This window comes from Haliotis rufescens, unplaced genomic scaffold (assembly GCF_023055435.1).
Source record: "Haliotis rufescens isolate VD_foot unplaced genomic scaffold, xgHalRufe1.0.p SCAF_6, whole genome shotgun sequence".
In the NCBI taxonomy this organism is placed as follows: domain Eukaryota; kingdom Metazoa; phylum Mollusca; class Gastropoda; order Lepetellida; family Haliotidae; genus Haliotis; species Haliotis rufescens.
The window spans coordinates 39926286-39950501 of NW_025964334.1; the positions used below are offsets into that span (position 1 = coordinate 39926286).

Below are 24216 nucleotides of genomic sequence, written 5' to 3' on the forward strand. Positions count from 1 at the left end.
CTAAAGTTCCTGGATACTGTTTTCTTTCAACCATGGCAGATTTAGCATTGTCTGACACAGAGAACAAGGCTGCTACAGCAGTATTGGTACTGCATGTTTCAAATTGACAGGACCTCGCTTCTTGCATCACGGCACTGAGAGGAAATAGGCTGGTTCGGGTGTCCCCGTTCATGTTACAGGTACCCACTGTGAGGAAGTAGCCTGGTTCAGGTGCCACTGTTCATGTTACCACCATGCACTGTGATGAAGTAGGCTGGTTCGGGTGCCACTTGTGTTTTCAAAACAATTCACCATATACCTCGTCAAAGCCCCTTTGTCAAGTGTCAATTAGGTTATCATGGTAACGGTTCTCAGGCAACCCTGTGTAGATGTTTTTGTAGAATATGTAAACGGTTTCTGAGTTATGCTCTTGCTAAGGAAACATTCGTAAAAACTCCAAAACTATCAAAGGGCATGGTTTTCAAGATCTGCTCCGGAAACGAGGACTACCGCCATTTTGAGCCTAAGTCAAAGTCGTTGCCATGGAAACTCGAAAAATAATTTTGTAAAAAATCCCAAACTATGAAAAGGCACCAGTTCACCACTAGACCTATCTATGTGCCAAGTTTGGTGAAGAAATATTTTACGGTTTTCAAGATCTGCTCCGGAAACAAGGATTACCACCATTTTTGGTTTAAGTCAAAGTCGTTGCCATGGAAACTCGAAAAATAATGTGTTAAAAAATCCCAAACTATCAAAAGGCACCAGTTCACCACAAGACCTATCTATGTGCCATGTTTGGTTAAGATATCTCTCACGGTTTTTGTGTTCTGCTCCGGAAAGGAATTGTGACGGACAGACGGAAGGACGGACGGACGGCACCCATTCCTATATCCCCCTTCCACTTCATGGCGGGGGATAATAATGCATGAATTTATCAAAATTCATTCTTCTACAAATACCTTCAGAAACCATTTTTTGCAGTCCCTACATTAAGAAAGTTATATCTTACCAGTGTTTTTCATCGCAGGGGGCATGTATATCGGCCGTTCCTTCTTGACAGAAGGTTGTTTCTTTGCCTTCTCTGCCCTAATGTCCGTCAGAGTTTTCACCTTCAACACTGCTACTGGTTCTGCCATCTCAGGGGTTTCCTTATCAGTATCATCAAACATTTCATCTGCAGCAAAACATGGCTGTGATAAAATGTTTTATGTAAATTTAGTAAAATCTAAATAATTTTTATATTTGAATTGTATACTTATCCTGCATTACTCCTTAATGCATTTACTGCTGTTTTCTGACAGAAAGACAAACTGTGTTCCAACTAGTAACTGGCAGCACCCTCACAGTCAGCATGTGACGCGGAAGCTATGACATCACATAAGAACCTTACTGCTTCAAACACAACATCTGAAACATCGTGGGGAGGTAGTGTAGCGAAGGGAGGGCACTTAGACATCGTAATGCAGGATGAGTACACAAAAGTAAAAATTACTCTGTGATGAACATTATCCAACAGTACAGAAGGAGACAAGAGTTGATGCATCAGGAAACCCGAATGGGTGGCAGAAATAGAATGAGGCTGGTAGCCCAAAAGTAGAACTGACCTAAGAGCAAAAATGCGGAATGCAGTAGTAGAGCCCTCTAATCTGGGGTGATAAACACTGGAGAGTTTGACGGGCCCCGCTCTTGGTATCTGTGAATCAGTGGCGTTGGGGATTAATGACCAGTTATTTACCACCAAGGGACCAAAACTGTGGGGGTGGTGTCTAATTCGGAAGCTTGTAGGATGACCACCACGAGCCACAGGGAAATAGCATTATTGCTGACCTCTGACTGCATCAAGGGAGAGACCAGCAAGAAAAGGCGTCGTAGGAAAACACGCAAAGCCCGCACAGGGCATAACCAAAGCTCTGCCTCATTGTCGACACCAAACGATAGACAAGGGGGGGAGGGGGATGGTGAATGATCTATCAGGCTGTCCTGGGTGTTGATTCTTGGCAATGAAGTCCCAGCACAGCCCAAGATGAACAGCGCCATGAGTACCACATTCGAACAGGACACGGGAGATGTCAGAAGGTTAGCCAAAGTTCTTGGGGGTTGCCTCTGGCAAGGGCTCGGAAATCAACAAACCAGTTTCTTACTGGCCAGCAGGGCACGACCAAAATCAGTGTCAGGTTCCGGGGGGCCTGGAACATTTGAAGGCTGACCACCAAGTGAAAGAAGCGGAAGATGTTGTGCTCGAAGAAGCGATATGGTCAAATGGGCGTGACGTAGAATGCTCTACGAGTGAGTAACGGCCAGGATAAGTGCTTTTAGCTAGAGGTTGTTGCTGTGCCAAAGGAGATGATCTCATCCCTGCCGTTTGGATGTGGATGTGTTCCAATGAACAGTTGGATCGTGGGATGTAGTGCTGTCAATGAGATGTCGCCGAAGACATTCGATGCCACTTTCCACCAACGGAAGGAACTGTTGAATCTGATGCAAGAGTAGTCAACCTCAACCTGTTACAACATGGGCTGGTGTGAGCAACCCCAAGAGCACTAGTCACTGACAAAGTGGAAGTAGCTGTTGAAGAGTGGGAAGCCATGTTAGATGAAGTCGTCTACAAGACTGCAAAGTTGAAATGTCAACAGCAGGGGTCTCTGATCATGTGCTGTCGAGACAATACGTGGAACAGTGTGTCCGCCTGCGAACTAATACCAAACCCCAAATAAACCTGTTCCTCGACCAATCGCCAAGGCATCAACGAAACCGGTTAGTGGGAAGTCAAAGCTGTATCCATAAGAAAAGGCTGGATATCTGTAAAACTGTGGTTCTGGAAAATCGCACCATATGACTTATGGTGACCAGTTCTATCCCCTGGGTGTTAGATAAGCACTCCTGTTCTTATTTTGAGGTGACGATGAAGGGAGGTGCCTCATTACTGGCATATAGTCAGTGGAGAGTGATAGAACGGTCGTGGGAAGAGTCATAAAAATGACTGTATCTGAATAGATATAAGTTTTTGGTCAGAAAGGTCGTACTGCACAAAGTAATGTGATCATTTCCATCCCATGAGCGTTGTATATATGCGTTCCCGTTCTTAAATCGAGGTAACGATGAGGGAAGGGAACATGATACTAGGCATGTAGTCATCAGGGGTCAATGGAACGGTCGTGGTAAGAATTAGAAAATCGATGCTGTATCTGGTAGCCAAGGCTGAAGATATAAAAAATTATGTAGTCTGAAAGATCATACCGTACAAACTAAGGCGATCTTTTCCATCCCCTGAATGCCGTAGAAGCGCTCCCGTCCTTATAGCGAGGGGGCAATGAAAAGTGGTGCCTCGTGACTGCCGGGTTGATAGGGGAGGTCGACCGTTTCCATCCTCTGCATTTGGATGGTCTACGACAGGCGTCTGGTTGAGTGATTGCACCATTACGTACATTTTAGCTGGAAATGAGGTGCAAGCTCCACACACAGGCAATCCCCAGTGAACTGTGTGGTAAACAAACAAGTGGTGTACCTGAGTTAGGTCAAAAACACCTGCGGGAGCAACAGGAGCGCTGTGTAAAGACCGGGAGTGCCATGGAAGAGCCTCTTTGAGAAATGCTCGCGCTCGGTCAAGGTAGAGGAGTGCTGGTGCCAGCATCTACGTTGACAGTGGATGTCATCGTCGGATGGCAGGGCCGGTGTGGGGCAAAAATGAACACCATGATATTAGAGATGCCTTATCCTGACCAGGCAACGATTTTCCCAAGAAGTGGGTACCCGGTAACCTATGACAAAGCTGTCAAAAAGGCTAAATGAGCGAGAACAGTTCTGCAAGTTCTGATACAGACGATGTCCACCAGAAGCCATGTGAAGCAAGTTCAGTGGGAGGAGAACTATCACCCTCTCCATGTGCTCGTTTACCAATGAAAAAGGCAGGAATCTTCACAACGCCCTCAGCACAAGTCCAAGCCTATGTAGAGCGATATATTTCCAAGTCGATGAAAACCAAGCAAAGGAGGGATGAGATCGGCAATAAGGCAATAAAGGTGAGCAAAGCAACAAGGGACAGCAATGTCGGCACTGCGCTGTGATAGTACAGGGCACCGCACAATCGAGGGAGAGAGGGTCGGGGGTCCCAAGTCATATTGATGGGGTAAGTACACTATGGGAAACGGGAGATATATGTAACTAAAAAACTTTTGTTTTTTAAAAGTTTATGTGAGCAAACAATTACGCAAAAAGAAGTGAAAAGCAAAGCTTTAAAACACACAAACATGAGGTAAAAGAAAATTAATGCATTACCCAGGCCAAATAAAAGAAATCCAAATGCAAGACATGAAAGTATGTGGCCATGTGGTGAAATCAAAATGGCAGATAGAACAACAATATGCCCGTAAATTACTGTGACTAGAGCCACGAACGAGCGATAATACATATGGGAAGACCACAAAGGGCACAAACCATAAACAGAGGATGACATATTAATAGCAAACGATGAATGTAGAAACATGCAATGTAGCAAAACAAAAGGCTTTATTTCCACAAGGGATACAACAGTTCTTCCTTTCGTGGAGATGACAAAGCAGTAAGGTGTTCTTATGTGATGTCATAGCTTCCGTGTCACATGCTGACTGTGTGAGGGTGCTGCCAGTTACTGGTTGGAACAACTTTTCTTTAGCAGCTGGATCTCACACAGTTTGTCCTTCCGTCAGAAAACAGCAGTAAATGCATTGAGGAGTAATGCATAATAAGTTAAAAAGTTTCAATATTTATTATATTAGTATACTTATCCTGGTATACTTATCCTGGTACAACCTATTGCAAATTCTCTCTATTTAACACAGAACCCAAAACCTGTCTCTCCACCAGGCAAACAATCAGAGTTACTTCCCCTTGAAACCTCACTTTCATTCTCATCGAACTTCCATGCACATTTCAAAGCTGATTTGTTATCCATTAACTCAACAGACTACAGACTCAAAATTTGCTATCATTGCATAACATTTGGATAATCTTTTTTTTGAAGGTTACTGTATAAGATGATGCCTTGATTATTTGTTTTGCATTATGCATTTTTTAAGCAGATAGTCATCAGATCGTGGTGACAAGACAAAATGAACAGAATGCTTCCTGTTATCAATCATTGTGTAACATTATGTCCTCAGTTTGATTATTTGTGGTTAGTTTTGTGACTGCAGTATCAATTCTTTCTAAAATGTTGACAGACAGACATGGATGTGGATGTGGTGCAACACTTAAGGATAAGTTTGCAATAGGTTGTATCAAGACAAGAAATACTTTAAATAAATAAAAATATTTATTGTATTAGTAAACTTATCCTGATACAACAAATCTGAAGCCTGCCCTACCTTCCCCCGTCGGAATGTTTTCAGCAGTTTTGAATGCAATTAAGAGGAATTTGCAATACATCATCCCAGGATCAGAAATAATTGACTGGCGTCCTAAATGTATGTAACATATATTTAATATCAAAGTAACAAATTATAGACAGTAACTATTTGTTTTTTACTTGTCTGCTTTAAAGAGTCGTGGACTAAAGAAATAAGTTGGGCTTTTACCACTTTGTACCGTGTTCTAGATGTATCACAACATGTCAGCTTAATCGTGGAAATGTGGAAAGAAAACACAAATTGATGCAGGTGATAAGAAGATAAGACAGGACAGTACAATATATCATTCCTTTCATTAGTCTTCCTTTTTAAACAGTTTTACATGCCAACTGAGGAAACTGAAAGATAATCTGTAAGAAAGTCCTTTAAACAAGGAAAGAATATCTGTAGGCTGTATAAGTATTCATTGAGTAAGGTATTGACAGATTAAGGATCTGAAATAATGATCAGCAGGTCCTGGTAGGCAAAGGGACACAACTCAGAACACTGAATTGCATCACCTTAAATAACTGGGGCTACTATGCCCCCAGAGAAACAGGAAGTCATCTAAAGTATCAAAAATAGAATGCAGCAACTCACCAGAGTATGTAATTATCTTTCTCTTTGGTGCAGGTTTAGCTGGCGGAAGAACATATTTTACTGTCTTTTGTAAACCTCGCTCACCAGAAGCAGGCCCTGGAAAGTTCAAGTTGTATAGATTGTAAGCACATGATATCACCTCATTTCAAACACAAGGAATATTTATTCTCAAAACACTGTTATAAAAAAAGTTAAGTTATCCTCAACTAAATTGTTGATTGTACTTTTCAGGAAGGTAAGATCAATATTTCCTTTGATAGATATGTTTTGTTTGCTTTGTTGCTTAAGGTTTACATAGATATAAGCAAGTGTTATTTGACATATCATCATTCTTCAAATATTGTAACTCTACCAACTTTAGAGACTATTATCTCACTTAATGGATCTTACATAATAATCCAAGAGAGTCACTTAATAAATTTTGGAACTTGCCTTACTGGGTAAAAGACACAAATTCATAGTTGTAGTTATAGTCCTACCTCTTGTGTTAAAAGCCTTACGGGCCTTTTCTGCCTTTATTTCCTCAAGTGACTTGATCTGGATGTCAGATGTATCATCTTCTTCATCCTCCGGCTCTGCAGAAACTGTTATGAACAGCAAACATGTCACATGAAACTTTCCAAGAAGACAGGTTGTCACTTTCAAAGCTAATTGTTGAGAGGCATTCTGACCATCACTTGTATGCACAATTATTGTCACATGAAATAAAAATCATTAAAATACATAAATGTATATCCTGAACCATATCTGTACTACATGGCTTCTGCTTATTTTACCTTCAGCTAACTGTTGGAGTATCTGTAGTTTCTCTGTACGTAAATCAGTCAATGACTTCGCTCCAAGGTTTGCAGTTGGTGTATTCAACCCTAGCCGACTCCGAACATTTGTTCTCGGAGGAGAATCATCCTTCCCCGCCCCTTGTCCACCTAGTCGGTTCTTGATGCTCATCTTCACTGGTTTTGCTTGCTGGGGCTCCCTGTCAGGCCGACCCAGCCGATTCTTCACACTAAGCTTCACTGTAAACACATGGCTACATCTAACAAATAGACTGTGTTTTGGGTGAGGACTAACGTCAACACTAACTTTAATTCTACCATGAATTTGGAAGAAGTCGATTTAATTTGTCAATCAGAAGTATCAAATCACAATAAATCCCCTCTGATTGAAACAGCCGATTTGACGGCCGCATCACTGTGGAAGCTAATATTTTTAGAATAGTATTTCTTTTACAGTTATTGACGGTAGGCATATATACATAATTATATGTACAATTATAGCCTACTAAATGCATAGTTGCGGTTACTACAATATTCAAACGGTGTGTGGCAATACATTTTGTGCAGAAAACACAAAAGAAATCTTCAAAGAAAATGTAACTCCAGTTTGGGGAAGAACAGAGAGATTGCTATTTGGCGCTTTACTATATCCGACTGTGACGTCATATCTTTTGCGTCACAATGAGCGATATGACATCATAATAGTGACGTGCGGTTTGGAACAAAATCTTTGCAAGACTTGCTGAGTTTTCTTTAGGGTGCCCACCTCATGTTAGCTTACAAAGTTGCCATGCCACATGTTTTCATTGTCGGTCATAAGTTCGAGTGAAGTATTACGGTTAAGCGCCATATTGTCATAAAAGCTGTTGTCTGTGATTCTGTAAATTCTGATTGACATCCCACTCAAAACATTGGACTCAACCCATTGCTCTTCACTCAATATATTTGTTAACATCAAAGAATTCACGTTTTATTTAGTCATGGTAGCTAACTTTAAGATTTGAAAACCTCACGCTGCAGTTAAATCTTCAGGTAACCTAGCTCTACACTGAAAACTGCATAAGAAACCCATCACACCATTTATCCCTTACTGAAGGTGTGACAGCTAAACTGACAACATGCTTTGTTCATATGAATGTTTACATCACAACATTGTCACAGTTAGAAAGATTAGAAGATTGTCTTATAATACATACCTGGCTTTTTCTCTGGGGACCTCTTAACTGTCACATTCGAGGAACTCCTGCTCTTCTTCAGCATGTCATGAAAAGTCTTCCCTGAAAAAGATGACATATCACTGAAATGGATGTCTTGCGGTACAAAACCTGAGCCAAAAGACTGTAGCTCCCCTGCATTATGAAAAAGTAATTCCATGACGTGCCATGTGACATCTAGAGTGAGATAAAGAAAATTGGTGCCATAGATTCTAAGGAAAAGAAACAAAAGACATAGTCTTGAAACATTGTTTATGATATCTCGTATCTTCTTAGTCATTACCCTTCACACAATGTTTAAGCTCTCTGTGTCCAGTGGTTCTTAAGAACATTAATCTGTAACATTTGGAAAAAATTTTTTTTTGAATATTTATATTAAAAAAGAAAAGTTAAACTATAATCACAGGGTTCGGCACAAAATAAGATGTCTTCATAATTGGGAACATGCATGCCAAATTAGTGAAGATGACTCAGAGGAGATATTAATAAGATGGTAAAGGTGCAAATATCAGTGTCACAGGGTGATGTAATTCTTGTTACATAGTCTGTGACAAATCCGTCCTGTTTTAAGAAGGTAGGTCCCTTACTCATACAAATGGATGCATTGGCTTTGACAGGCTAAGGGCTAACTGACACACTTGTCAAATTGGCAAAACATTGGCCTGCCATCAGTTGACACAATTGTCATGCTTAAACTTTTCTTTCAAACTATTTCTCCTTTATCAAAAAGTGCTGGATGGCGGCACCAAGTCTGATCTGTAATGAAGATCTGTATTGTAACATAATGGGCCTCTACTTGCAAAGTGCATGAAATTACTTGAGCACCAAGATCAAAACCATACAGATCAAAATCTCAGCCAGTTTGGCAAGAGAGGAAACTGGACTTTTATAGTCAGTTAACTCCCTTGCCTCAGGAAGATGCTCCAAATATTACATACCGTATTCGACGCAATAAGCGGGGCGCTCTCAAAATTAGAAATAGGGGGCTCTTATAAGACGTTAAAGGATAAATTTTGTGGTTTATGCTGACAGCCTGAAATGTTTATATACGACAGATATATGTTTCCAGAATTTAATTGCCCATAATTAAGGGTGCATATAACACACAATTGCGTATTACACGTGAATAAATAAGTCTTGTGTACATTGATCAATCGGAAGGGGTGCTAATTGTGATTGTTCACCTGCCAATATATTAGCAAATATCGCCGTGGGCGCTTATTAGAGCGGGGCGCTTATTACGTCGAATACGGTAACCTAATTCTGTTCCATTTCAAGTTTCCTGTCCATGGCAACAACACGCAAAAACCAACATTTTGCCATTGCTTCCCAATATATGCAGATAGTTTCATGGAACGTGGTTGTAGTCTAAACTATGCTTTTCCAAGTTTGCACCTACTTGGATTTTGATTTTATTATGACTGCATGTTCACTTTGGTATTAAGTTGTGAAGGTGAAATGAATGCCAAACTTCATAACATTGACAACAAGCGTATAGTTGACAAAGTCATCTATATCCCCCGCCCATTTTAACACGTTATGGTCCCAAACCAGGTAACTGACCCAACATTTCTCTTAGCCCATGTCAAAATAGCTGCAATGGAAATTCTAAAATAAACATTTCTAAAACTCCTTAATATCAAATGGCACTAGTTCAGTATGCACTTTATATATAGACATGCGATGTTTGGCAAGGAAATATTTAACAGTTTATTTCTTATACTACTTAAGTAAACCAATCCTATATTAAAACTTAAATCCAACTTATTGTCATGGAAACATAAACAATAAAAGTTTCTATATGCTATATATCAAAAGGCACCAGTTCAGTATGTGCCTGGTAGACATGCAAAGTTTTGTAAGAAAGTATTTAACGGTTTTTGAGTTACACTCTGGAAACGAACACCACCCCTGTAGAATATAAGTCCAACTTATTGCCATGGAAACGTGAAAAATAAAAATTTTAAAAATTCCTAAATAGCAAGAGGCACCAGTCCAGTATGTGTCTGGTAAACATGCAAAGTTTTTGTTGGAAAGTATTGAATGGGTTTTGAGTTATGCTCCGGAAACAAACTCTACCCTATAGAACATAAGTCCAACTTGTTGCAATGGAAACGTAAAAAATAAAATTAAAAAATTCCTTAATAGCAAAAGGCACCAGTTCAGTATGTGCCTAGTAGACATGCAAAGTTTTGTAAGAAAGTATTCAATGGTTTTTGAGTTATGCACCGGAAACGATTTTGGCACGCACACACGCACGCGCGCGCGCACGGAACCCATTTCATATCCTGTCAACTTTGTTGGCGATAAAAATACTAGTATATGTTATTGCTCATGTTTTCTACATACTTAGAGCATATCAAATTTCATAAAAATGCACACGGGAATGGCTGAGTAATGTGGAAAGATAATGTCAATATTGTTGCCAGAGAGGCCATATTTACAATGAGATCAGAATTTTGTGAGCACTTTTTACTTAATAAAGATGCAATACCTGGGGTCATTCATGCAAAGGTTCAGCTTCACAGACCTTTCAGTTTCAGAGGAAAATTCCTAAGTTAAAGACAGACAGACAACCTGACAGTCAACCACACAATTTACATTGTCACAACATCAGCTCACTTGACTATATCTACACTACATATAGATACTAATGATTGTCATACGCATGAATTAACAGCCAAATAATGTTGCTGAAACTCAATCGTTGTAAGCACACTTCTACCAGATGAAGTGTTACCAGTGGTCACCTGAATCTGAATCCCCATCAATGATGACATTTCTCCTGGAAACAGCCGACTCTTTCAACAGATCTGCAACGAAACCCAATATTAAAGCTGTAGGCTGATCCCAGCTGTAATAACATAGCAACTGAGTAGGAGTCAGTTCAGTTTGTTAAACATTGCTTTTAGCAGCATAAAGAAAGTTATTAAAACATGTGCCTGATATCTATGAGAAGCCTATTTGAAATTATGCATACAGGTACTCCTTGAACATATTCATCAATTTCATAACTACTCAAAGTTAATTTTGGAAACTGTTGCTAATCTGACAATCACATAAAACCCTGACACAAGTGGATTGTGGACTGTTTCGAAATAAACATAATATCAGACGTTGTGTCACAGATTCAAATCAATCTCAATAAATAGTATTAAGTTCTCACTACGGCTAGACAAAGATCTGAGGACATCGCATTACAGATCATCTGACCAATCCTTTTACTATCGCTGCCACCAGTCAAAACTCTCCACAGTGATAGGTGGCTACAACCATGCTTGGAGTTGAACTCGCAACCGACTGACCGTTATGTTTACAAACAAGTGATGACTGCCGTGACGCCGAATACTCTTACCCTTGCTTAATTATTTTCTTTCTTTGTCAATTTAAATTTCTATTTCATTTCAATCATCATGTAAAGTTAGAATGTAAGCATGGTAAGGGGGCAATCTCAAACCAGTCTGATCAAGCAAACAAAAAGTTAAATTCATCTGGGTAATATGGTCAGTCATAAACCTTTTCAAAATGAACAATGATAGCATTCCCAAAGACATAAACAAAAGTATAAACGTTACTATATTTGGGGTTAGATTCTTGTAATGGCTGCCCACACTGGTGGTAGCGATATTACCGAGAGTGGTACAAAGGTATCACATGCTGGGAAGGAGCTTGAGACATATAACTCTATACAACAAACTGTGGTGCATGAGATCATTGGGTTACTTGAGCCAACTGCAATTAATGATGACAACAAAACTAGTTACCACTGTCGGAGACTGAATGCCTTGTATCGTTTTGTCCATCACTATCATCAGGAGTAACATCTTTCTCTGTGGATATAAAAAACAGCATCTGTCAAAATATAGTTTCACAAGAAATCAAATTTGTGATATTAAAGAACATTATCTGAGTGGACATTCATGTTTACATTTCAAAACAAACACCATGGTCAAGTGAATGGGCATTGCAGCATGAAAATGTTCTTAAAGATGTCAAAGAACCATTTGAAATTCATTCCAGCTGATTTCACAAAATGTGAAATTACTCTGTTTGTAACACCACTCCAGTTGACATTTGTTACGTCCTCACCAATCAATTTAATCTTCCTCTTCAACCCTGTTGGTTTTGTCATCAGTACCGAAGCAGCAACTGGTTTGCATGTCACCTTCACAGAGGCCTTGCTCGTTACTGGGGCTGATACTCTAACAACATTTTTCTTCAGCAGAAGAGCCTTCTTCTGAGGAGACCCAGAAGTGCTCTCCACATCAGAATCTGAAGATGAACAGCATTTGATCAAACACAAACATCATTTTGTTTTCAAACCAATTAAAACATTGTTAAGTAGAACAAATAAGCAATCCACCATCAAAAGCTATATTGGTCAAAACTACCTGGCGAAAAGGATTCCAAAAGGCAAAAGATACCAATACTATTGCTAATCTCACCATCTTCAAATGGGTTGACAACAACTGGTTCAATCTTAGGACTAGCTCTGTTCTGCTGAGATGCAGTGGTCCGTAGTGTCCCCACTTCAGTATCAGGGAGGCCAGTATGTAACGACACTGTCTTGCTTTCCCTAGGTGCAGCTATGTCTGTAATGCAGAAATTAGTAAAATCTAAATATTTTTGACATTTGTATTCTTATCCTGTATTACTCCTTAATGCATTCACTGCTTACCTTACAACAACAAAGACAGCACTCAGCGATGGTCTTGGGTGAAAAAAAGATGTTTCCATTTTCAACTTTTACTTTCTGCATGGACCATCGCCGCTGTCATGTGATCTTGATGACAAGTCACCTTCCTCACATCACTGCCTGTCCCCCAAGCTTAAAAAGGTCTTTTGAGGTTTCTGAAGCCAAAGTGCGGTAGCAAGTCTGCGACGGGTGGGTAATTAGACGTAGTAATGCAGGATAAGTATACAAATGTAAAAAATATTTAGAATTTACTAAATATTTTACTTATCCTGCATTACTTAATGCACCTGTATCAACTCCCACAAACGTAGAAATTGATGGGATAGTGAAGGAACGATTAGGTTGGCCTAGTAGTTGATTTTTTGCTATAAAATCCCAGTACAACCCGAGATGTACCATGCTAAAAACGGACCCGGGTAATGTTGATTGCATGTAATTCTCTCACCCATGCTGCAGTGGCTAATGCCAAGAAATATAGTTTTCTTGGTGAGGTCATAAAATGAGGATGTGGTGAGGGGCTTGAAGGTTGGCCTGCGCAAACCTCAAAGTACTACACTCAAAATTGGCATTCTGATCCTCAAGCCTGAAGTAGGGCCTGTAGTTCCAAGGCTTTCGTCATTTCATGATTTCCCGGATGGCCCAACACTGGAAAAACGATACCAACTACATTGTAATGGTGCTATGCTTCAAGTGTCACTTGATACGGAAGTGTAGGAGGTATTCAGCTAGGAACTGAAGTGATGTGTGATCTTGATCCTTTACCTTATCATAAAAAGGTTAGAAATAGTCGCTACTTGTCATCGTATCACCCTCTAGTAGAGGGATGATGTGTCAAAACAATGCCCTTAGCCATTACGTACAAGAAAGCATGCAAACCAACCTGGTACAATGACCCTGCACTGCTCGCATTAGGTTAGTTGATTCCGGTGTATATAGTCAGAAATCTTGACCCGTGATATTCAAGTCACCCTGCGAATAAACCTCGAATCCTGTAATATGCCAGAGGCTAGGTACCAGCTCCACACAATGGACAGTTCACTGTGAACTGTCTGTAAAAGAGCCAAGTGGTGTTTCTGTATAGGACATGCGACTTGGCTGGTGTAGGCGCAAAATGTTTACAATCCTGTAGAGGTTATGAATTCTCTGATGAAATCCTCCTTGGGGCACTTATTGCATTTTCCAGGCTGCAGAAAATCTACATGACATGTTGTCACTATTTCGTTCCTAATAAAATATTACCACACTAAAAAAACAACGTTTTTTGTGTATGATGTACGGCCACCCAAACAGGGCCTCACCCTATTTGGTGCCACACGCCAAGGGGAGCAACTCACACCCAAATCACTTTCCATATGTCCTCTTGCAGACGGTATGTGGGACGGGGGGTGGCCGTGCCCCAAGGAGGATTTCATCAGAGAATTCATAACCTCTACAAGTTTGTAAAATTCTCTTTCTGATTAAATCCTCCTTGGGACACTTATTGCATAAAGACAGACTCCCAAAGATAACTTAGGTAGAGGCATCCGTCTGCAACAAGGGTAAATAAACACATCGTTTTAATAAGAGAGTTGCGTTATTTTTAAAAACCAACCTCATCGTATAGCTCCACCGTTGAGAGGCGGGGGCTGAAGACAGGGCGTGGTCGTAACCAAAGGTGATAATTATACACCCTCCGCGGGTTATTATCCCTTAGTAAATATTGAAAACTCAAATACACCCCCCCCCCCCTTTTCTTCACCGTATAAGAGTGAATTTTACGGGGACTTCGAAATCTATAGAGAATCCCTTAGTCAGGCTAGATGGTCCCCTTAGTATCGAACGAGTGCTTTTGGAAATGAGTGCAGATCGTTAAGAGATGACGTCATAGATCGCCAGTTTCGTATAAAAAAAAAGGCGTCGTTGAGCCAAACTAATCAATATGACAGAGAACTTTACGATCACGAAGGCTCAATCGGCTAGAGACGTAGAGCTCTGTCCAGTGCGGAGTACTGCTTGACCGAACCGAGCACGCTCCTTAGAGTGTTTATCGAGTTGGTAATGTTTGATGAACGTGATTGGCCGGCTCCAAATAGCCGCTGAGCAGATCTCCTCAATGTGCAGAGCCGCGGCGTACGCTTTGGACGTAGCCACTGCTCTAACCGAATGAGCCTTCAGCCCCTTAGGGGGGTCTCTCCCTTTGTGTGTATAGGCCATACAAATAGTGGACACTATCCAACGAGAGATAGACTGTTACAGATATCCTTAGTCTTGCTGATATAGACCTCTAGAATCTTGCGGACATCCAAGACATTAGCATGTCTTGCAGAGGGCCCCGACGAGGAAGGCTGTGAAAGAGCAGGTAGCTCGATAGGAGCCGTCACGTGGAAAGCGTGTGCAACCTTGGCACGGTAAGAGTCTGGTAGGCGAATACTGACTCTGTCCCGGTGAAAGATGGTCGGCTCGGGATCGGCGGACATTGCTTGGACTAAAGTCGGGAAGTTACAGTCAGTAAAGTTAGATGAATTTGTACGATGAGCCCAGGTAGTCAGGAGAATGTGTTGACATACTGGTCTTCCTGTGAAAGTCGACAGGGAGACTCCAATGCACAGAGGGAAGTAGAAACATTGTACGTAGCAACATAGAACGGCAAAAGTTGGCGCCCTGATATCGGTGATAACTGTCTGCTTAGGTTCCTTGGAAGTGGGTGGGCCAATGTTCAATGAAGCCTTGGCACTTTCGCAGATAAACTTTAAAACCTGTCTCATTAAGATGGCGGCAGAGCAGACGACGGTCGGTGAGAGTACACAATCCACAGCAGTCTCAACAAACTGTGTGGGTGTCAGAAGGAACACGCTTGCATTCTCAGTAACATGAGCATATCGGCTCCATAACACAAGTGGAATGTGTGTAGCTGTTGTAAATACACAGACAGATACGACTAATCTCACAAAAAAAATATATTCTGTGTTCTAGAACATTCTCACATTTCCGCCATGAGAAAGAGAATGCGGGTGCAGCAAATGTCGGGCGTGGGGTAGGGTTGCACAGGATTGCAGCGGGATAAGCTATGTTGGGGTAGTGGTGAATGGGATGTGTTGAAGTGAGGTATTTTATTAACCTGGAAACTTTGTTCTAGGATTGTTTCAACACTAAGATCGAACATGCATAGTGTGAGATAGGATAAGTTTAAAAAAATGTATAGTTTCTTCGGGCTTAAAATATGAGCAACAAATATCATAATCATGATTGCTAACAGGGTTAGAAATTACCTGAAAAAGTGATCCAGTCCACAGGGCTAACTGCAGCTGAACTTTACTAGCCCTGAAGAAGATCAGTTAGCCCAGACTACCCAACAGATAACAAAGTCTGAAAATGATGTCTTCATAACTATTAAGTTTAATAAAGTTCAACTTCTTGTGAGTTCATGAGGTTTTTGAGACAGGTACTGAACTCGTACAAACAAAATAAGATGAACAAGAGGTTTACATTAAGGGACAAACAATTTCTTAAAAGGGACATTTGATATTAATAAATATTATAACACAAAATTATCCATGTTAATATATAACTTCGTATATGAAAAGGCAGTTCACGGGTCAGCCATTGGTAAGGGGTCATTGTGACAGACATTTGTGAATGTTTTTACCAAGATCTACCAATGATTTGAAGTTATGGACTCAGTTAAGTTCAATGGCTGTTCTGATGCTACTGTACTGAGTATTGAGTTCATGTTATAACTGTGACAATGATCAATGAGTCATAAAATATAAGTGGCATATCGAACGTTTTTTTAGTAAGAGTATGTTCAGGATCCAGCATTTCCTTGACAAATCTAGTCAACATGTTTCAGGTGCTATAAATGTTTAAACATGTCAGTTACACCAATAACGGTCCTGGCAAAATGTGTTTTGCAATTCTTAATATAACTCACAAGAGATTGAATTATTATCAGCTTGATAAGTCTGTTGTAGAATAACTAAATATTCAGAGTCCGCTAAATAAAAACAATGCTTACATCATTGTACATTCAAGTGTTCGCATTCATTCTTTATCATATACAGTATCGCGGTATTGATAAATCTCGTAATCCACACAAGTTGTCGACTGTTTACGTATGCAAATCTAAGAACGATATATTTCATCGCATGATCGAATACAGGACTCGTTGAGGTATGTCACTGCTACTTGTACACACGTTAACTTTTTTTATGATAGTTCCTGGGATGTTTCTGAAGTGGAATTACCCCTTCCTCCATTCAAAATTGATTAGAAAAAGAACCCATTTGTTCAAACGAAGTTCCTTGACCAAACCTCGGTCGTATGCAAAATTCAAAACAGGAAGTGATATACCATATAATCCACACAGCCTTACTTACTGCGGTAAGATTCACCAATGACAGGTACTTTGTTTACCGAACTCGGTAAAGAAAATCAGCATCACTCAATCCAATGAACAACAAACATTTTGTGAATCACATATTTAATAAGTTTGTAAGCGTGCCCCACTACGATCCATTATAATTTAACTACCGCAATAACATAGCGTATCATCCTACACGGTCGCTCGATTTCGCGGGTCACTGTTACCACGTTCTGAAGTATACCCTTGATGTGCCTGGCTATTTTTAGTTTGACACAAGGTCAGGATATTTTCGACCAATCAGCAAGCTAAATTAATTATGACTATATCCGACTTGCTTAATATGTGGCACCTGATTGGCTGAAGCAAAGCTACGGACCATACCGAAAATTAATACATGCAAAACCGACAATAGATATAGGTCAAGAAACCGGTTTGGGTATTTGTCATAAAAAGGGAGAGAATAATGAAACTGGTTTGGTTTAGCAAACGGAAGTGTTAATCAACATGCTTCGCTGTCTTGTTTGGCAACAAATACCTTTACGCAAAGACGTACGTCTTTGATTTACGATAACAGTGTCAATTCGATATGAAATTAATATAGCCCCAGTCACTGCGTCCATGAGACCCACACATGTTACGCAGGTGCGTTCAAACTTATTTTTGTGCGTCCAAGACGCAAAAACGCGCTCTTCAGCCAACACTGCTTTAAGGTTAGTTAGCCACCCGGGCTAGCGTTCTGCGGATGTTCTTAGCCCTGTAGGAAATACTCTAGCCACGGGCTAACGGGCGAGCGTTAATTTCGAACCCTGGCTAATATACTCTGTGTATACCACTCAACTGTCTTTTCAAAATATTTGTTGTCTAATTTAATGAAGGTATTCAGGGAAGTAAGGATAAGATTTATGGATGAACCACTTCTATATTACAATTTGGAGCGACATTTCGGTGTAGGTTCTAACATCGTTATCAAACAAGTGACCTTGTTAGAACCTACACTGAAACGTCGCTCCTAATTGTAATGAAGAAGTTGTTCATCCATAAATCTTATCCTTACGTAGTACTCCAACTTTTAAATGCCTCTCAAGGAAGTATTCAGGGAACATAATCATGATATTAATACGCTTGACAAAATGAGGGAATGCATGACTGACTGCTGGGGTTATTGACCCATGTCACTATATTTGTGATATCTGGGCTATCATTTGCACTGAGGTTATGGAGCACTGGACCAGTATATGTTAAAATAAAAATGGGTCTAAGAAAGACGTAAAGCATCTTACAGTATTACCTGTTGAACATGTAGAAAGTACTGTGTCCAGATCCTTAGTCTTGAAATGTTTGAAAGCACAATGTGCCTTGGTACATCCTGTGGGCTGAGACTCCCAGTAGCATGGTATGTTGCTTCTGTCAACCTGAAACGAAACCCAACGAACAATATACCATTTAGTTAGTGGTAAGTTTTCATCTTAAGCTATCAAGAGTTCCGACGTCACCCCACATATTTCTTAAATACTCTAAATCTTGAAATGAATGTATCTCCAAATGAACAGGATGAATGCGACTGCTGGCCCCCAGCCAAAAATGTGACTCAATATGAATGCAACTCCCCACTGAACACACACACCCTCCCCCCAGTGTAATTACTAGTATATACAAAGAAAATGGCTTTTGTGAGGTTAACAGGAGAATCCCTACCTTAAGCTGACCTTAATCAACCTTACCTTACTGATATTAATCCAATCAAACAGTTGCTGGGACTTATTTCTACTGTTACCAGGTTAATCATGTCAATCACTTAATGGGCATTGATGATCATTACTTTACTTATTATTTCTTATGTGCCTCTGATATTAACCATGTTAACCTGTTAAGAAGAAGATGAAACAAAACAAAGAAAGCATTGCATCACACCTTGATTTCCATATGTCTGAACTTGCATCCCGGCCTTATACAGTTCCCTGCCTGCCAGTGGGTGCACATCACCTCACATCCTAGAGCAGCCTCCACATGGCGGAATGGGCAACTAACTCCCTGAAAAACACATCATAATCATCATAACTGCTAACAACTCTCCATAAGCCCTGAGACTGGAAACAAGTCAACTGAAGTCAGATGTTCAGACACTATTGTACGTAATATCTGTATTCATGTTGCCAGGTTGCAGTCACTATTATGAACCCTGAGTTCCTACAGCAGTACACGAGTCACTACTGATCACATCATTTACCAATATTATCATGATATTACCATGTTCTTATCCTTGCAGTACTCAACCCTATGCATAATGGTAAATAAACTACATGTATGATCAGTGATGAAAAAGCAACTAGCATGTTGACTTATCATGTTTTTTATTACCTTTGTACATGCAGAGTAGTAGAAGAAGTAGCAATCATCTCCAGTTTGTGCCATCCTGTCTTTGATCCTGAAGAAATAACCTTATTACACATTCTTTTTAAACATATTTTTTTTCGGAATCCCTTTTTAATTTTTTTTTAAATCAAAACCAAACATTGATCCTTCTCCACTTGATGTTGGCAAGCTTCAGTGTGAACATTTGGTGATAGTTCAGTCTCAGTCCAACCCTGACCTCGACATGACCTAGATTATCAGGACTGTCTGTAATCCAAATGTCAGATGCACCAGACTATTCAAGCACAAAGTAGTCTCATCAAACAAAACACATGTTTGTCTTGTCATTTTATCTAAGTAGTTGTTCAGCACAACAGAAGTCTCAAGAAGTCGAGAAGGTTAATTCCAAAATTTGGAAGTATTCTAATGTGTATCACAAATCCATATCCATATCAGAAGATGGCCAGCAATCTGAAATTGGAAGGAAAATAATAACTACACTTGGGCAATAAAAAGTTCATCATTGTCAACAAGGACAAAAGAAACTAATTACAAGTTTTGCAATTACCATGATCACATTATAATTTATCATGGTTATTCATTTACTAGAGCTGCTACATCTAACATTATGTGAAAACTTAACATATTTAAATCAACATACCATGACCATGATGACCATAATGATGAATAAACATTAATTTGTTTTTAACCATGTTAACATTAATCTTAACATTAATTATGCATGGTATGTATGGTATATAACATAAACTTATTCATGATATAAGCATACTTATCCTGACACAACATATTCATGATACTGCAATTTCCTCCATCTCTTCAAAACATATAACAAAGAACTCAAAATGTGCCTCTTCTACACTCGGGCCACCCAATGTCCTTGGTTACCAATCAGAGTTAGCAGTATTTGTCCTTGCTGCCTCACTGCATTCTCATTCTCGTCAGCATGTAACTTGATACCTAACAGGGAACTGACAGGCTGGCCTGAGACTTGTGTCTGGGAAACTACACAAATTTTCATCCAAATTCACGTAAAATAATTTTTATCCTGACACAACACATTGCAAAGCTTATCCCACAGAGGTTTACACTATGCTCAGCAAGCATTCCCTACACTAATCCTGTATTACCTGTCATATCCTTATTCTCCCTGGTCTCCCTCAACTCCAGCTAGTGGCAGGATTGTCTATACATGGAGGTTTTCCCAAAACATGGCTGGAGCAGCTTTCTTAAACTTTGGGTATCAGTTTCAAAGGTGCGACTTCCATTCCAGACTATGCTTTTTAAAGTATTTTGAATCGGTCATACAGTCCTTAACAGTTGTTTTGTGTTAAACTTTAGAGGTTGCTTGATAAGAAAACATATTCTGCCAACAATGTAACATAACAATATGAATATTTATTTTATATTTTTTATTATGTGTTTGAATCCTTATCTATCGTGTAGTTATCCGATTTTCGATCACAAATGTTGATACTACTAAATTTCGTTTATCCGACATACTTGTTAATCCGACATAATTTTTTAATTTGACGTTTACACGATATGCGTCTTTTCCATTGGACGAGAGGTCGGTCACATGAGTGAGTGAGTGAGTGAGTTTGATTTTACACCGCTTTTAGCATTATTCCAGCAATATCACGACACCAGAAATAAGCTTCACACATTGTACCCATGTCGGGAATCAAACCCGGGTCTTCGGCGTGACGGGCGAACACTTTAACCACTAGGCTACCCGACCGCCCCGTCGGTCACATGACCACAACATTGACGTTCATAAGTGTATGAACGACTCAATTTGACGTTCATATGTTTTTCACTAAGCCGTGTTCTTGAAATGACGTAAACACTGACGGACTACTTCCACATTCCTGGGGAAACCCCTGGGAATTCCCTAGCACTTAAACATGCATAATTGTTCTTTCTGATCATTTTGAACCTTTATTCTTGGTCTCAACGTTTCAGTATACATTGAGAAATGTCAGAGAGCATGACTGCATGATTGTTCACGAATATCCTCGTTACGGCCCATCCTAATGAATAAACGAAGATATGCACATCTAAACTATCGTAGTATCGACTCGATCCGTGCCTAGGCTGACATTGACCGTCTCCAGCAATCTATGAAGTTACCTTAGTGTCTGTTTGACGCATCTTTATTCACCTTTCAATGATCGGCCAGTTGATCAATGATGACTAACACATGTAACTGCAAAAGGTTCATTAACAACTTCGGAAATCTCTCCCGTCACGTTTATCGTGTTGGCCATTTTGACGTCTTGTACTTGATGTAAATGTATTACGACGCGCTGTCATTGTGACTGACTTACTGAGGTAGTTCTTTACAGACCTTTCTCATCTAATGAGGATATGATTTGAACACATGCGCTGCGTAAGATGTTTCTGAAGAGGCAAGTTGTGCATCCATACGCCCATGTCACCTCTCTCTTTGAGGAACTATTTTACTCCGCGATATAGCTGGTTGTTGTATGGCTGTCAGTGTAAACATGAAGTCACACGTACTAAATAAAATTGTGTTTAGATCTTGACCTACATCCTTTGAGGTAAGAAATTGTGATAAAAAATTATAAGAATTGACTTTCACTTTGTGTGAGTTCATTGGAGTATGAACCTTCATAGAGTGAGGGCCAAACTGTATGAACGTCGGAGCTTGCGATGATGTTCATACAATGTTTGAAATTGATAAAATTGTATGAAATTGTATGAAATGGTGATTTACAATTTCAGTTGTATTTCCTGTTATCCTAGGCTTATGTATACAGTCAAGTCCCGTTAATCCGACATCGATGGTTGCATATGATTATTGAAGAATTGACCTTCACTTTGTGTGAGTTCATTGGAGTATGAACCTTCATAGAGTGAGGGCCAAACTGTATGAACGTCGGAGCTTGCGACCATTTCATACAATTTTATCAATTTCAGGTATATTATCAGCAATGGTCCATCAGGTTTTCTTTGAGGCCCAGATTTTGGGTTGTTGTTTTTTTTTCACGTCTAATATGAATTCTCAACAGGATATGTGGACAGAAAATGTTTGCACAAGGAAAAAATTCTATCACTGCCATGATTACATAATGTGAGATGAAACATTCCCACATAACATAATGTAAGAACCTCCTAGAAAGTTATCTCAGATGTCTTGTTTGCCTGAACACATAATAAGCACAACAAAAAATGATATCATTGCCAAAAGCAAGCGCATGTGTATATCGCTGTGCAATGGAAAGGAAAGTGAGGGAGCGAGGAGAGATAACTGATTGGTAACAAAGGCCAACAGAAGAAAAAGCACGTTTTGGTTCTGTGTTAAATGATCGAGGAAAAGAAGGAAAATGCAACATGCTGTGTCACTGTCAGGAAAAGAAATAATTTTATTCTTACCTTGAAAATGATAAATGGACTCACTGGTCCTTTCCTTACAGCACAGTTGCTTTAAGAAAAAGGACCATAACATATCCTCTGGTCTTGATCCTGGAAATGTGTCACGCTTCACATGGCACAGCTGCTGATCAGGCTGGTGTGACCCTGACCATCTATTTCCCACACCTAACCGAATACTCACAGAACTCCTCTTAAACAATGTTTTTCATACGTTCCATCCAGAAAATGTAACCCTTAATTCATAACCATGATAACAGTGTCATTAAATTTAATATATCATTAAAGTAATTAATTTACATGTACAGCCATGGTTTCAATACCATATTTGGTTCTTCACTGCACTGTGTTTACTCCCAGAGCACATTTTATCCTGTTCACGTCATTAATAACTTGCCTATCTAAACATTATTCCCTTTCAGAAAGTTAGAATCAATTAACTATCAACTATCTGGGAAGAACAAACAATCTGACTTCTGTGAGTAAAGATGACAAATGTGGTATGAGAGAATGTCCAAGCTCTGAATTGGATTCAAAGGAAGATAAAAATTTCTGTCAAGTGATTATTTAATTGGCACATGGTAGTGTATATTGACAGAAAAAATACACGTTTCATTTCTTATGTTTTGAGGCTGTGGGTTATGGCATGACAATCTCAACACATAGAGTGAATCAAAGTCACCATGATTACTTTTCACCATCATCATCACAGCTGTATCTTTGGAAACCATAGCGAATAATACAATATTTTACAAAAGGAACATGTAACAGTGATTTAATTTTAATGGTGATTACCAGGATCTAATTGAACAAAAAGGTGCTGTGTAATACTGTTGTGTTACTTGTAAAAAAATATGAAACCTATCTGAAGTTATGGGGTTACTTAATTTACTACTTTTCATTTATCATTCATTGACAAAGCTGTTTGTACAATATCAAATGACCCTTTGCTGCTTATTATTTGCTGAAGTTTCAACATTACCTGCTTGTTGAAAGCTATCAGTATCCGGTATATTTTTTTTTAAATGTCACACCTCTTTTCCCGGATTACATAACTAAGCTCGAACAAAACTATGCCATCCATATTCACTCATCCTCATCCAGTGACGTTTTTGGTGATTATTCGACAAAGCTACCCTAGATCTCTTTTTTCAAAAGATAACTATTTGACAAAACGTTACACTCTTTCAACACGATTACGTAGTTATGACTTCAATATAAAAGTACCGCTTACAGTGACAGACGAAAGATGGCACATGTATTTATAAATATATGAAGTCTTGTGAGCCCTTGTTTACCTCTCCTGTAAATGGCGTCTTGTGAAATGACGTCATTTCTTTACGGAGTTAATACTATTAAAATAAACTTAAAATAAGAGTTATGAAAAATACAAAAATCATACCATCAACGTTATTAGAGGTTGATATTATTATTTCATTTCTCCGATATATGAAATATACTTTGTTTACATTTCATA

At 39.5% G+C, this 24216-nt stretch overlaps 1 protein-coding gene across 1 annotated transcript in view; it reads right to left on the reverse strand.

Moving 5' to 3' along the window:
- Window positions 1–24056, reverse strand: part of LOC124123826 (zinc finger CCCH domain-containing protein 11A-like) — a 28746-nt gene extending 4690 nt beyond the window's left edge. The window contains exons 1-13 of the mRNA XM_046487008.2: window positions 24038–24056; window positions 19332–19398; window positions 18885–19004; window positions 18262–18385; window positions 12381–12527; window positions 12025–12207; window positions 11700–11765; window positions 10686–10748; window positions 7918–7998; window positions 6722–6961; window positions 6425–6529; window positions 5946–6041; window positions 992–1156 (exon numbers count right to left, since the gene is read on the reverse strand). Of these exons, the coding sequence (XP_046342964.2) occupies window positions 992–1156; window positions 5946–6041; window positions 6425–6529; window positions 6722–6961; window positions 7918–7998; window positions 10686–10748; window positions 11700–11765; window positions 12025–12207; window positions 12381–12527; window positions 18262–18385; window positions 18885–19004; window positions 19332–19385 (1444 nt within the window). The 5' untranslated portion in view covers window positions 19386–19398; window positions 24038–24056. The remainder of the gene's footprint in view (window positions 1–991; window positions 1157–5945; window positions 6042–6424; window positions 6530–6721; window positions 6962–7917; window positions 7999–10685; window positions 10749–11699; window positions 11766–12024; window positions 12208–12380; window positions 12528–18261; window positions 18386–18884; window positions 19005–19331; window positions 19399–24037) is intronic.
- Between the last annotated feature and the right edge of the window lie 160 nt (window positions 24057–24216).